Genomic DNA, 14,169 nt, shown 5'->3' with positions numbered 1-14,169 from the left:
TCCATAATAGAAGCATTATCAATCATTGAAAATTCAAAATATTTCATGATAAGATATTTATCATCACCTTCTTTTTCTGTGTTGTATTTGTACTCTAGTGACTTCTAGATTTCATTTGAAAACTTTTTAGATGTAAAAAGACCATAAAAATAATCAGACATTTTATTGAAGATGTGACCTCTGCATAACAATTCATCTCCATCTTGTTTTTTACGACCTGTCTTCAACTGATCACTATCTTCAGGTGCAGGTATAGGAATTTTAGGTAGATTCGGATTAAGAATGTAAGAGATCTTTAAAGCAGTCAACAAGAACATTACCTTGTCTTTCCAATGAATAAGATTTGTTCAATCAAAATGATCTAACTTTATTACAAATGAAAACCTTAAATTTGTTATGTCAATGGGTATAACAAACAAACTTTGAAGCGTGAAGATCATTATCTTTAAGGTATTAATTCCCCTCATTATATTTGTTGCAGGGTTAAAGCAATAGATCTTAGGATACAACAAAACCTTAAACCTATAGACAACAACTTCTATAAGTTTCTTAATAATTTATGTTTTGTTTATGACAAACATAAACAAAGAGTTTGTAGAGAAAAAAAATAGGGAGAGAAGGAGATTGTTTTCTAATTGATTTCTGTCAATATCAAAATGATATTTATAAGAAAAATAACACATTTTTAGACCAATATATCTATAAAATTTAAAGGCGTACCTCTTTAAAGTGTTTATAGAATTTAAAGGTACATCTCTTCAGACCAATATATCTGTAGAATTCAAAAGGCAACTTTTCAGTCAAATTAATTAAATAACTTGGCAGAGGTATCATGCATAATTAATTAATTCTGGAAATAAAAAAATTATTTATTTTACATAATATCAAATGTCTAGTGTCATTGTGTGTGTGTGTGTGTGTGTGTGTAAAGAAAGCTAAATGACATGGGATTTTTACTTAGCTCTAGACACAGATTACTATGGTTTGGGACAGTGAAATTTACTTGGGTATAGTGTGTAATTAAGAGGACTATGGGGGGCATTTTAGTATTTTCACGTTGTTTTTTCTATTTTTTATTTAAAAAAGCTATCGGCTCGTGTTCCATACGTCCTAGTGAGTGGGCAGCGCCAACGCCATTTAGAAGGCGCGTGAGAGGCCTCCCGGTGGCTAAATCTGGCCATACACCGTGTAGATAGATGTGTAAACATGCCCTATTTCACATGGTGCGGCGCGTGTAAACATATTATAGTTGGATTGCCCCGGTAATTGATTGTTTGAATTTTTTCTTTCTTTTCTCTCTCATGGCAACTAAAGTACACAATTCTTCTTTATTTGTTTATTGTTTGCTTGGGTCTAGCAAACATGCCAGATTCAAGCTACTTGGTTCTGGATATCACACCAGACCCAAGGACCTTGGGTCTGGCAACAATGCTAGGCCCAAGAGCCTTGGGTCTGCATGTTTGGTGCTAGACCCGGGCATGGGTTGGCAGCCATGTTTGGCCCCAGACTCACGATTCTTGAATCTGGCATGATCGCTAGACCCAAGTGTCTTGGATTTAGCATGGCCACTGGACCCAATTTGCTTGGATCTAACATGACTGTTAGACTTATATTTAAAATATTTTTAAATATTTTTATATTTTTAAAAAATAATATTAATTTGTTGCGAAGCACAAATCAATATGCTAGTATGCGTGTATAATTGGAAAATAGTAAATTAAAAGAAAAAATGTAAATCATTAAACGGTTACGATTCCTTTAAGGGTATGGAGACAAGTCCAGCCCAATCGCAACTGAAGGCCCAAAACCACTAGTAATCCTTGGAAGTCGCCATCGATCGCCAGTACCTACTGTCGGAGAGAAATGGAGAGAGTGGCGAAATCCAAAAGAGAAATGAAGAAGAAAAGGAGTAGCAGCAAAGAAGTCGTCGTCGTCACAAAATCAAAGCAAGAGAAGAAGAAAAGCAAGAGCAAGACAGGCAATAGTTCACCAAGAGAACCTGTTGTCTTATTACTCTCATCCTCCTCCAGCAGCAGCAGCGATTCACAGGAATTAATAGAAATCGAGGGAGAGGATGATGAAACGAACAGCGGAATCAAGAATCGAAGCATGAAGAGCTCTAAAATCAAGAGTGCTAATAATGCTAAAAGAAAAGGAAAAGATGATGACTTAGACGGAGAAGGAGAAGAAGATGGGACGGCGTGTAGGTTTCCGATGGCCAGGATAAAGAGGATTATTAAGAGCGAAGATTCTGAGTCGCTATTGAGTCAGGATGTAGTTTTCTTAGTAAACAAAGCCACGGTACTTTCTCTTTCATTTTGTTTTCTTCTGTCAACGCAAATGTCAGGGTTAAGGAGCTTAAGGGGTTTTATTTATTTGAGAATTGTGCCCCAACTGTCGTAATTAAGGCTTTATTATTGCATCAGCATGTGTCTTACTGTGTATGCTATGGTTGGTTTTGAGCAGGAGAAGTTTCTGGAGCAATTTAGTGACGAAGCATATGATTATTCAGTTCAGGATCGTAAGAAGTCTCTTGCTTACAAGCACCTATGTAATCTCTCTTTCTTTCTTTCTTTCTCTCCATATTAACTTCTATTTTCTACTAAGTTTGCAGTTACTGTAACTGTAACATTGCTCTGTGTGATCATTGCTTTACACTAATTTTGATAAATTTTCATTTGAGAGCTAGAAATTGAGCTCTTTTCTTGTTGTGAATGGGATTTCTCAGTATTTTTTTTTATTTTGCTATGTCAACATTTTCAACTGTAGAATCTAGTACCCTTTATCCCACTTGATATTTCATAGATTCTCCTTTTGTTTTCTTTCTCTCTTTTGGATAAAAAAAAACCTAATCTAGCTAAATTTATTGCACATGATGTCCCATTTATTTTATCTCTCACTTCTATTTAGCTGTTTGCAGCTATGACAAGCTGGTTGTTTTTATGTTTTGTGCTCACTGCCAAATCAAATTAATTTCATTTCATGTTTTAAACTATATCAGCTTCTGGAAACTATCTGATGGCTCACATAATTAGCAAGCAGGAGACAGTAGAATCACTATACAATGCCTTGCTAAATAATGTTCCCGAGTTTAATAGACATGCTGTTTTCTTTTTTGTTTCAGCAACAGTTGTTAGTAAAAGGAGGAGATTTGACTTCCTTTCAGGTACTTTTTACTCATGTTCTGTCCATTCTTTCTCATTTTTAATGGCAAGCATAAACTTTACCTATATTGACTATGCTATGCTGCCTGGTATAACTTATTTTGTGCATCTAGATTTTGTTCCTGAGAAATTAAATGCGAAGGATGCATTGGCAGACAGAACACTGGCCATGACAGGGCAAGGTTAAGCCATGGGAATGGAGATGATAATCCTAGAAGTTTTCTTTGGTCTTGAGTTGCTTGCGGAATCATGCTCATTTCATAGCCTTGCCTCGTTGTTATCAGTTGGTAATATGATTGCCTAGGCATTGCTTCTCAACAAATTTGATGGGATGTAAATCTAAGAGGGCATTTTGAAATTTGTGTGCTTGTGGTAATGGGAGCTGGTTGCATCTCCTCTAACTGGGGGCCATAACCGGAAACTTTTCTTGTTTGATCCATGAAGCATTATGCCTCGCATTCTTATATATTTTGTGTGGGGTTCATTCTTTGTTCCCCATGCTTTCACAGTTGCATCCCAATCATCTTACGGCAGATAGTTTATAGAAGGCTGTAAATGAGTGATTCTTCCAATGCAGGATAGCTTCACAGTATATTTTGCACTACTAGTTCGGAAAGGAGTAATTCTTTTTCGCGCTACTAGATATTTAGCATTTGCTTGGATGTTTGTGCTGTGGGGGGGTTGGTCATTAACTTGTAGCCTGCCAAACTTAGTCTAGGGATCACAATTTCATTTGAATTTAATGAATATGCATTCAAATTAACTTTTAGGTTGTGTTTAGTTAGTTAGTATTTACAGGAGGAATATACAAATTGAATAAAAACATGTGTAGTTTGAGGGATTAAAACAAAGATATCAAATAAATTTGTTTTTAAAATAATTTTTAAGTGAATTTATTACGAATAAGAAATATAAGATATATTTCTTTTATTTTCACTGTTTTTATCCTGTGATGCCACATTAATCAGAATATATTTTTTTCTAAATAGTTAATGTTTGGGTTCGGCAAGGATATTCAAAATTAAATAATGAATAAAATATAGAATAAAAAAATTTTGTTCTTGACTACTCGTGGGTTCTTGTTCAGTCTAGGCCTTGGGTCTAAGTTATGGGTTAAATTGGATATTAACAAAACATTAAAGGATATGATAAATATGAAAAGTTAACCTGATTTTACTTGAGTATTTTTTTTTTAATTTAATAATTTTGTTTTAATTTCATTATTTATCATTAGGTTGATCGAGAATTGATTTTTTTTATGGTTTTATGATTCGTGTCGTGAATTTAACAAGTTAATTCAATTTGATTTAATATTTTATCTTTTCATTATTTTAAAAAATAATAGCATCCAATATATGGATATTTGAAAATGATGGCATCTAATCTTAATTATATTTTGAGTCTATGGTTATTATTTTTAGAAAATAAGTTAGCAATACTTTAATATTTTTTATATATTAAAACAATTTAATCTATCCCGCAAACACAGCGCAAGTTAATGATCTAATTATAACTATAATAAAACTTGATTTGAGCAAAATTCAATCTCAAATATACAATGTATAGCATTAATATTGAGTTGAAATCAATTATCCACCAAATCTATATTGTTGTTTCAAAATACATTTTTGAGTAAAGTTTTTTCCCCCCTTTTGGTTCAATGCCTTTTATTCTTCCAAATTAATTTCAATATTTTATATCCGGAGGAACATATTTGTTTCAAAAGGTGTCAGAAAATCAAAGCCCATTGAAAATATATAAACATATATAGATATAAAAACTCAAGGATTCATTCCAAAATATAAGAACAAACTGATTGAATTAATTTGTTATTTTAAGAACACTGTCTATATGTTTTTTTTTAGTTTAACGTGGGTGTCCGGGCCAGCTTGCGCGCACCTCAACTAATCCCACGGGTCCTGAAGTTAACGATCATGTAAGTCTCCAGTAGCCATCATATGAGCAACCACAGGGCTCGAACCTGAGACCACAGAAGGAGCAAACCTCTTGGTCCCAAACTCTTACCATTGAGCTACCATCTAGATGGTTACACTGTCTATATATTTATATAGTGGTAGGTAGTGTTTTTAAAATCATATACTAACTTATTATAAAAATAAATCATAAAAAAGGAACCTCAAGCATCCCTTTGTAAGCTCGTATGTAGGAATACTCGGAGATCAAATGTCCGAATGTCAAATGTTAAGGCAAGTGAAATATCCCTAACTTTTTAGCAAGCAAATTGTTGAGTAGCTAAAATGAATTATTTTAATATTTTTAAATCATTTTAATATATTAATATTAAAAAAAATTAAATATTTTTTTTAATACATTTTCAATAACAAACACTTTAAAATATAATCTTTGTCACACTCTTAAACAGTAACAGCAGAAAGCATATGTGAGTGATATAGCTATAGTTGCTGTTTGACACGGACAATCTCCATCTAAATTCATGAATAATAAAGTTTTGCCTACACACCCACTTGAAATCTCCTCCTAGTTTTCCTGATTTGCCATGCTAACTACAAGAACAAGATGCTAGCTAGTATCTTGTTCTGTCTCTCGCTCTCTCTCTATCTCTCCAGTTGATAGTTGATAGTTGATAGTTGATAGCTGATACACTCCCACCTTTCCCAGAAAGATGATTGAGGAACTAGTCACTGTGTTCGTGTAACTAATACTGTTCATGGCACCTAACTTGATCCTCTCTTCACCAGACCACTATAAAAACCCTATCTGTCCTCCTCATAATCATCTCACTACACCCAACACTTCTGCAAGCACAACTCCATTCAAGAACATCAAGAGTATAGGCCGCCACTGCAACAAAACAGCACTCCTAGCTACTTCAAGATGAGGCCACAATCTTTCATCTTAGCATTGTCTCTTATCTTTTTCTTCCTCCATTGTACAAAAACGTTGTGCCAGTCACCTGCCGCGGCCCCGGCTATGGCGCCCCCTAAGACACCAGTGAAGGCACCGCCTGCAGACTCCTCACAGGCACCATCTGCACAGGTTGCTACATCACCTGGCCCCGTTGACGTCAATAAAATCTTGCAGAAGGCTGGCCACTTCACAGTCTTCGCCCGCCTGATGCAAGCTACAACAGAAGACACCGAGTTAAACAAGGAGCTGAACACCACAAACAATGGAATAACAATCCTGGCACCAACTGACAACGCATTTTCGAGCCTCAAAGCAGGCTTTCTCAACTCTCTAAGCGATGAAGACAAGACTGAGCTGGTGAAGTTTCACGTGCTGCCTGCATTTATATCAACATCCCAATTTCAGACTGTGAGTAACCCTGTAAGGACACAGGCGGGGACAGGTCCCAGGGTAACACTAAATGTCACCACCACCGGGAATTTCGTGAATATAAGTTCAGGGCTGACAAATACAAGCATATCAGGCACTGTATACACTGACAGCCAGCTTGCTATTTATCAACTTGATAAGGTACTATTTCCTTTGGACATATTTACTCCTAAGCCTCCAGCCCCTGCTCCCGAGCCAGCACTGGGAAAGCCTAGGAAAGCAGCACCCGATGCAGAGAGCCCTACTGCTCCTAAGGATATTTCTGGTGCTCCAGCTCTGCTTTTTCTGCATAACAACGCCTTGCTTCTTGCAGTCAGCTGTGCGTTTGGTGCAATAATACATTCATGAGTTACATAAGCTGGGGCCTGGCCTGGGTGCAGATATATATTTCTGGTCCCTTTCCATGTTTTTTTTTTTTTTTAATTTTACTATGATTTTGTGGAGTTTGCAATGCATGGTACTGGTGACTAAGATGGATGGAGATCAGTACTGCTTTTCAATAATTGACGTTTTCCTGTCATTCCCATTAATTTTGTATCATTTAAGTTTGTGATTTTATTACTCAAGAGAATGGATTTTGTGTCTTCAATTAATTTGCCCAAAAATCCTACCTTTTTCCTTCATTTTACAATATGCTGCTTTTATATATATATATATATATATATATATATATATAGCTTCTATTCTTTTTATTCTGTATGTCATCCTACTGCTATGTACGTACATGTATAGAAGCGATTGCAAACAAATGATGGGGAAATAAATAAATTAAAAAGATCAATGGAATTTTGTATGTCTGTTGTGGGCTATAAAGTTTCATCACTGGTGTATTTGGTATTGTGTTTTTTAAAATAATTAAATTTTTTTTATTTTAAATTAATATTTTTAGATCATTTTGATGTATTGATGTCAAAAATAATTTTTAAAAAATAAAAAATAAATATTATTTTGATGTATTTTAAAATAAAAAACACTTTAAAAAATAATAGTTATCACACTTCTAAACATATTTAAACAAAAATATAGACCGCACTCGGCAATTCATGGCTTTGGCTTCTTCTTTTTTTTTTCTAAAAGTCAAGAAATAATAAAATGTTTGTTAAAATTTTAGAAATTGTTTGGAATAAAGTCGTGATACGTTGTAGCTCGAATAAAAAATTTTAATATAAAAAAAATTATGATAATAAAAAACTATTTAACATTATAATCCCTCAAAGAAAAATCATTATAAAAAAATAACAAAAATACTTATAAAAAATACAACGACGACATGAATTTATATAAATTTTCTTCTTTAAAAAAACAAAAAACAAAAAACAAATTGCATCAAATCTAGTACATAACTGTAGACGAAATGTTCCATCTAACCTGATCCAATCAAGATGGGATAAGGATATTCATAGTTGGAATTGGTACATAAAAAAAAAAAAAAGGCCAACCTATTCTCAATTCCTAATAAAATCAAAGACTGCAAATCCCGGCATGAGAATTTATTTGCACATTTGTTCTTGTTTATTGGACGGAAAGTAATTTTTTTAAAAAAGTAGTTTTTTTAAAAAATAAATTTTTAAAAAGTAAATTAATTTTTAATATAGTATTATGAAAAATAAATTGAAAAATATTTTCTAGTGTTTAACTATGTCATGAAAAATAAGCTGAAAAATAAAATGTTTATATATTTTTTTAAGTTTATTAAAATAACGAGAAACAAATCTTACAAATTAAAAAGTTGAATGAGAATAAAATAAAAAAAATCTAATTTTATAAATTATCTCAAATAAAATAAATAATAATAAAAATAATAGAGATCAAATCAAATAGAAAAAAAAGTTGAAAGGTGATGAAATTAAAAAAAATTATAATTTCATAAATTATTTCAAATAAAATAAATAACAATCAAAAGAATAAGTACCAAATCTGATAGATAAAAAATTTCAATTAAGAAAATGACAAGAAAAAAGCAAATAACAATCATAAAAATAAAAATAAAAATAAAAATTGATATAAAAATCAAATTAAATTAAATTATAAGGAATGAAATTGAAAAAAAAATTCAAAATAAAATATATAGAAATAAAAAATTTAAGGATCACATTTAATATAATTAATAAATAATATAATATTTTTCGTTGATTAATTTTTTTTATTGATAAATAAACATAAAAAAGTTAAAAAAAAAAATTTTAAAATCATTTTATGCGAAACAAACGTTTCACAGGCCTGGATTTGATTTGCACCGCTGAAAAACGAACACCAATGGTGCTTTCTACTCCTCCAGAATTAGCAGGCTATGTGGATGTGAAACTGAGTGAAAAGGCTAGACTTTCTGTCTGATGCTGACAGACAGACCTCAGCTCTACAGTTATCCGGCACCTTTTTGTTTCCCAGCACTGTATCATCACGGTTTTGCTGCCTTAGCAAGCAAAATAGTTGCTGAAACATTGACATTAATCTTCACCTTTCGAAGCAATTGGATAAAATGTGGAGCTAAGCAGCACAAGTTCTAGCAAGTGGATGCCCTCCTCCACCTTTTCCTGACTATGATAAGCTACTCTTTCGTAACTATAATTGCACCACAGCACCTTACTTCACTTCTCTCCACCTACAGGCTAGCTACCATAATTACATGTATATAAACTCTCTCTAGCTAGCTCTCTGCAAATCAAACGCTTAAAGAAACAAATCATATATGTATTTTTTTTATTCTGTACAATACAGGCCACGCCTCTGCCCAAGAATGCAACCATTTATCTTGTTATTCTGGCTCCTCTTCCTCCATGCTTGCTCCCAAACATTTTGCCAATCACCAGCCCAGTCACCAGCAGCGACTCAGACAAAGGCACCAGTGCCACCGCCACCCCCAGCTGGCCCTACAGACACCATCCAAATCCTCTTAAAAGCTGGCCGCTTCTTATCCTTTGTCCGCCTGATGAAAGCTACCCATGTGGATACCCAGTTATTTTCCCAGCTTAACAGCTCAACCGATGGCATAACCATGTTTGCACCAAATGATAACGCATTTTCAAGCCTAGTTGCTGGGGCCGTAGGCTCCCTAAACGATAGAGAAAAACTCGAGTTTGTGCAATTTCACATACTACCGAGATTTCTTTCAATTTCCGATTTCCAGACTCTAAGTAACCCTGTAAAAACCCTGGCAGGATCAGACCGGAAGTTCCCGCTTACTATAACCACCAGTGATAACTCAGTGACAGTAAGTTCAGGGCTTACGAAAACAAGCATATCAAACACTATATACACAGACAAGCAGGTTGCTATTTATGAGGTCGACAAGGTGCTAGTTCCTAAAGATCTTTTCCCACCGGCGCCTCCAGCTCCAGCACCGGCAAGGCCTCTTGCAGAGCCTGATCCTGTTGCTCCCAGGGATGCTTCTAGTGCACTAGTTATTGCTTGGCAACATCGTGTTAACGTTGTGCTCTTCGGGGCTGGCCTCTACATAGCTGCTCTAGTAATGGATCCATAAAATATTTTTAAGTGGGGCCAATGACTCAAATGGTATTTATAATACTCCTTACATAATGAAAATGTAAGCTTTGCATAATTTATTTTTTTATAATTCTGCCTTTATTTTTTTCTTTTGCTTTGTTTTACTTTTTCCGGAACGCCTGATATTAATAAATTTCAGTAATTGACCTCAACTAACTAAATTGAGACAACACAAAGGCAAATTTATTGAAATGAAAATACAGGAGCAAATTGACAGCTGACCACAAAAATAACCTCGACTCCATTAAACGATCGTCCTGGATACATGTTTTGCACCGTAAAAGAATCAATGCATTATCCACTTGGCACCCCACATTCATCATAAATTTCTAATTCCAGCTCTGGGCTGCTGCTCCTCCTAACTAGGGAACCAACACCAGTACATGTTGATGATGAGGGGTAAGGGGAGTTACGGAGTTCAGAGTTATCATTAGTTGTTTAGAAGTTGAAACGAGGAGGGAAAGCGGTGATGAATCCGGCCAGTTTCAGGCAAGAAATGCTTGTTGCTAGCAACTTGCCATTTTCTCCGGAGGGGTGAGACACAGAGCTGCCAGCATTTACTGACCTCTCCAATTATCATAAATGAGATCTCCTCAAATCATATCATCAATTCTCTTGGCAGGAAGCTACCACTAATTATTGTTGGATTTTCCAAGCTCAGCATTTTATCTTCTACAATTTTATTTTTTCCAACTCTAAGATATACATATAGTTATTGATTTCTCAAATTCAAATTCGTCTGCAGCAACCAGGATGTTCCTCGATTTAAATTCCAGAAAAAAGAATTACTGACTCTAGCTGGCTGGCTGGCCGGCCGGCCAGTCACCTCTCTAACATGTTAAATTAAATCAATTGCCAAAAACAATTAATCAGAAAAATCAAACCCATAAATAAATACATAAAGTAAAATAAAAAAGTTACTTTGAAAGTAACAATACTATCCAAAGGAAAAGAAACAAAACTATCCGCAACCTTTTTTCCTGCCATGATTATTTACAGAAATATCAAAAAAAAAAAAAGGAAACAAAGCATTCAACTGCCGAGTCAAAGATCCGAAATAGAAAGCGATCCTTCTTTTTATTCGGGTTGTACGCTCAGGGACTAACCTTGCTGCGATAAAGCTTGCCAAAGACATGGAGAGCAGTGACAAAGCCAATGAAGCAGAGACTTATCACCAGGACTATCGTGGGCGAGATCTTCAAGCCCGGCGCATCATCGGTGTAGAATCGAAGCATGTTGCCGCCAGGGGCTCCGATTCCGCTACCGCTACCACCGCCGGAGGAGGATCCGGAGGATAAGACGCGGCGGCGGCGCATCCCAGCAGCGGCGGCGGCGGAGCCGCGAGGAGCCGCAACTCCAGCACGGGAAGAGGAAGAAGAGGAGGTGGTTTGCGATTGAGAAGCACCTCTCGCCATCGTTGAGGATAACTGCAGAAGAAGGGAGAATAAAAATTGAAAATGGCGAATGTGGCAGGAGTGTGAATATATGGAAAGAGAAGGGGATTTGGAGAGAGCTGCGGTTTTTTTGGATGGATGTTATCTAGACTGGACGCGCGGATCAGGAATGCTCACGCGGTTATAATTACTTTCTCGATGTTGACTTTCGTAAAACTTTTTGAGTATTTAATAATTAATTTTTTATGACCAAAACTAATGCCATGTTTATTTATTAAAAAGTAATTTTTGGATTTTTTTATGTTTATTTATCATTAAAAAAGTTGGTCAACAGAAAACACTTTCTGATCAATAGAAAATACTTTTTAGTCAACGAAAACACTTTCCGGTCAACAAAAAACACTTTCCAGTCAAAGAAAAATTTGGTTTGGTTTTCAGGAAAATGTTTTCCCTTTTGGCTGTGTTTGTTTTCCTGAAAGTGGTTTTCGGGAAATCACTTTCCAAACTTTTCTATGTTTGTTTGCCATTAGAAAAGTTGGTCAATGGAAAACACTTTCCAGTCAAAGGAAAATTTGGCTTGATTTTCAGGAAAGTGTTTTCCTGGAAAATTTGGGCGGAAAACACTTTCTGGAAATTGTGAAAAATTTAGAAATGTCATTATTTGCTGATTATATCAAATTTGATTCTCAAACTTTTGATTGCTATATATAATTTGTTTTGAATATTTATTTTTCAATTTCATCTCTTAAAATTTAATTTTTATATTAACTTTGATCCTTATTTTTATAATTTCTATTTGCTTTTTCCTTATCATTTTTTTATTGAAATTTTTTATCTATCAAATTTGGTCCTCATTCTTTTGATTGTTACTTATTTTATTTGAAATAATATATGAAATGTTAATTATTATTATTTTAATTTCTTCATCTTTCATTTTTTTTTAATTTTTTAAATTTAATCTCTATTATTTTGATTATTATTTATTTTATTTGAGATAATTTATGAAATTATATTTTTTTTCAATTTCATTCTCATTCAACTTTTTAATTTGTAAGATTTGTTCCTCATTATTTTAATAAACTTGAGAAAAATAAAACATTAATAAGTTATTTTCCAGCTCATTTTCCATGACATAACCAAACACTAGAAAGTGTTTTCCAACTTATTTTCCATTACACTACCAAACATTGGAAAATACTTTCCCGGAATTCACTTTCCTGGAATTCACTTTCCAAAAAAAAACTATTTTCCAGCAAACAAACGGGGCTAATTCAGTTAGTGTATAGTTATTACAATTATTTTTTATTCTAAAATAGATTTATTTTTAAGTTTTTATTCCTTTAATAAAATACATTTTTATTTATTTTTATCTCAAAACACTAAATTAATTTACAATTAAATCTGTTTAGGTTCAACGGATGAAACTAAATCATTGCCCACGTAGTGTTGAGAGTAGGATAATTTTTTTTTATGTAAGACGAATTATGCAAGTGATGGTAACATGTTTTTTAATTTAAAAAAAAAGACTTTCAATTATAAACTCAATATAATACATGTTGAAAGATATTTTTAAAAAATATTAATACAATGATGTATTGGATAATTTGTTTTTCTAATATTAAGACTATAATATATTGTATGGACTTGGTTAACTTATCAAATTTACGATTCAGGTTACGAGACCGTGATAACTCTATAAAAAATAAATCAAAATAAACTATAAAGACAAATTCTTAATTAATTCAACGTTGAAAAATAAAATAAAAAATAAAAAAAATAAAAAAAATTATTCAAGTCAACCCAAGTTAACTTATCAAATCTGAAATCTAGATCATGAGATTAGAATAGTTTTATAGATAAAAGAATAAAAAAAATCAAAAAACTCAATTTTCAATCATAAAACATGAACCATTTAAGGGTTTTATCAAAACTTTTAAGCATCACCTCTATATAATATTGTATTGACATTTGAATTTAACTATCAATACCCAAAAAAATCAATTAATTAAAATGTTAAGTCTTCATCCCTGACAATTAAATATTAAGACACAATTAAATTTTTTAAACCGTAGATTATCTAATCTAATTATAAACTATTATGCTTTATATTAAATTATTAAGATTTTAATAATAAATTTTTAATTCAACAAATATTCATATTTGTTCACAGACAAATAATTAACAATCTATTAATAATTAATTAAATATTAAGACACTTGTTTTCTCTTCTTCTTCTTTTCAAATCTCAAGGCATAAAAAAAAAACTTTTTGTTTGACCATTAAAAGTTCCCTTACAACATAAAAAAAAAACAAATAATAAGAGAAATTGCTCGTTTGATTTCTTTATTTCTGACACGGTATATAATGAGAATAAAAAGTAGAGTTTACAAACTCTGAAGTTGTTGTTCTAAACTTTATTCGTAAAACAATACAGAAAATTTCTTATATTTTATATAAAAAAAATCCAAATAATAATCTGATGTTAAAACAACACCAAAATTGTTCAATTAGAGCTTAAAAACTGACATAAACAACAAATCTAAGTTAAGTAAAAAATAAATAATTAAACTAAAAAAAAAACAAACAATTTGTAGGCTTAATTCTAAGAGATCCAACTGTTAAATGACCAAAAAAATGCATCTTCTAAAAAACTCGGCCTGTAAAATCATCTGATCAAATTTAAAAATGATCCAAAGATTAAATCTTATTTTATCGTTGTTTTTGTAAGTTTTATATTTGATGTGTCTCAGCTTCTTTATGAACTTCTTTTCAAGCTTGGCTTTGTCTAT

General features: G+C 32.9%; 4 protein-coding genes across 5 annotated transcripts; 3 read left to right on the top strand and 1 right to left on the bottom strand.

Annotated features, from left to right (window-relative positions):
- Positions 1 to 1,785: 1,785 nt before the first annotated feature.
- Positions 1,786 to 3,672, top strand: LOC7491140 (DNA polymerase II subunit B3-1). Of its 2 annotated transcripts, none has more exons than XM_024608311.2 (4): positions 1,786 to 2,301; positions 2,467 to 2,551; positions 3,131 to 3,166; positions 3,278 to 3,672. In XM_024608311.2, exons 1-4 carry the CDS (start codon positions 1,864 to 1,866, stop codon positions 3,349 to 3,351), a joined length of 633 nt encoding a protein of 210 aa, XP_024464079.1. In that variant the 5' UTR covers positions 1,786 to 1,863; the 3' UTR covers positions 3,352 to 3,672. The 2 variants fall into 2 exon arrangements, with proteins under 2 accessions (XP_024464079.1, XP_002313518.1); XM_002313482.4 differs by having other exon boundaries at positions 1,793 to 2,301; positions 3,125 to 3,166.
- A 2,239-nt stretch (positions 3,673 to 5,911) lies between these two features.
- LOC7463298 (fasciclin-like arabinogalactan protein 12) lies at positions 5,912 to 7,075 on the top strand. The gene has a single exon (XM_002313483.4). It carries the CDS (start codon positions 6,021 to 6,023, stop codon positions 6,828 to 6,830), a length of 810 nt encoding a protein of 269 aa, XP_002313519.2. The 5' UTR covers positions 5,912 to 6,020; the 3' UTR covers positions 6,831 to 7,075.
- Positions 7,076 to 9,014: 1,939 nt separating this feature from the next.
- Positions 9,015 to 10,041, top strand: LOC7463299 (fasciclin-like arabinogalactan protein 12). Its single transcript, XM_002313484.4, has one exon. It carries the CDS (start codon positions 9,172 to 9,174, stop codon positions 9,961 to 9,963), a length of 792 nt encoding a protein of 263 aa, XP_002313520.2. The 5' UTR covers positions 9,015 to 9,171; the 3' UTR covers positions 9,964 to 10,041.
- Positions 10,042 to 10,851: 810 nt separating this feature from the next.
- LOC18101968 (protein transport protein Sec61 subunit beta) lies at positions 10,852 to 11,542 on the bottom strand. The gene has a single exon (XM_006378897.3). The coding sequence runs from the start codon at positions 11,399 to 11,401 to the stop codon at positions 11,081 to 11,083; it is 321 nt and encodes a 106-aa protein (XP_006378959.1). The 5' UTR covers positions 11,402 to 11,542; the 3' UTR covers positions 10,852 to 11,080.
- Positions 11,543 to 14,169: the final 2,627 nt, after the last annotated feature.

The sequence above is a fragment of the Populus trichocarpa genome, chromosome 9 (assembly GCF_000002775.5).
Source record: "Populus trichocarpa isolate Nisqually-1 chromosome 9, P.trichocarpa_v4.1, whole genome shotgun sequence".
In the NCBI taxonomy this organism is placed as follows: Eukaryota; Viridiplantae; Streptophyta; class Magnoliopsida; order Malpighiales; family Salicaceae; genus Populus; species Populus trichocarpa.
Note: the sequence above shows the minus strand (reverse complement) of the source record. Positions and strands in the feature narration are given on the sequence as shown.

Excerpts from the sequence above, each read along its gene's own strand:
- LOC7491140 (XM_002313482.4), top strand. The coding sequence starts at position 1,864 with ATGGAGAGAGTGGCGAAATCCAAAAGAGAAATGAAGAAGAAAAGGAGT. Across the intron at positions 2,302-2,466 it reads TCTTAGTAAACAAAGCCACG|GAGAAGTTTCTGGAGCAATT; the intron begins GTACTTTCTCTT and ends GGTTTTGAGCAG. Across the intron at positions 2,552-3,124 it reads TCTTGCTTACAAGCACCTAT|CAACAGTTGTTAGTAAAAGG; the intron begins GTAATCTCTCTT and ends TTTTTGTTTCAG.
- LOC7463299 (XM_002313484.4), top strand. The coding sequence starts at position 9,172 with ATGTATTTTTTTTATTCTGTACAATACAGGCCACGCCTCTGCCCAAGA.
- LOC7463298 (XM_002313483.4), top strand. The coding sequence starts at position 6,021 with ATGAGGCCACAATCTTTCATCTTAGCATTGTCTCTTATCTTTTTCTTC.
- LOC18101968 (XM_006378897.3), bottom strand. The coding sequence starts at position 11,401 with ATGGCGAGAGGTGCTTCTCAATCGCAAACCACCTCCTCTTCTTCCTCT.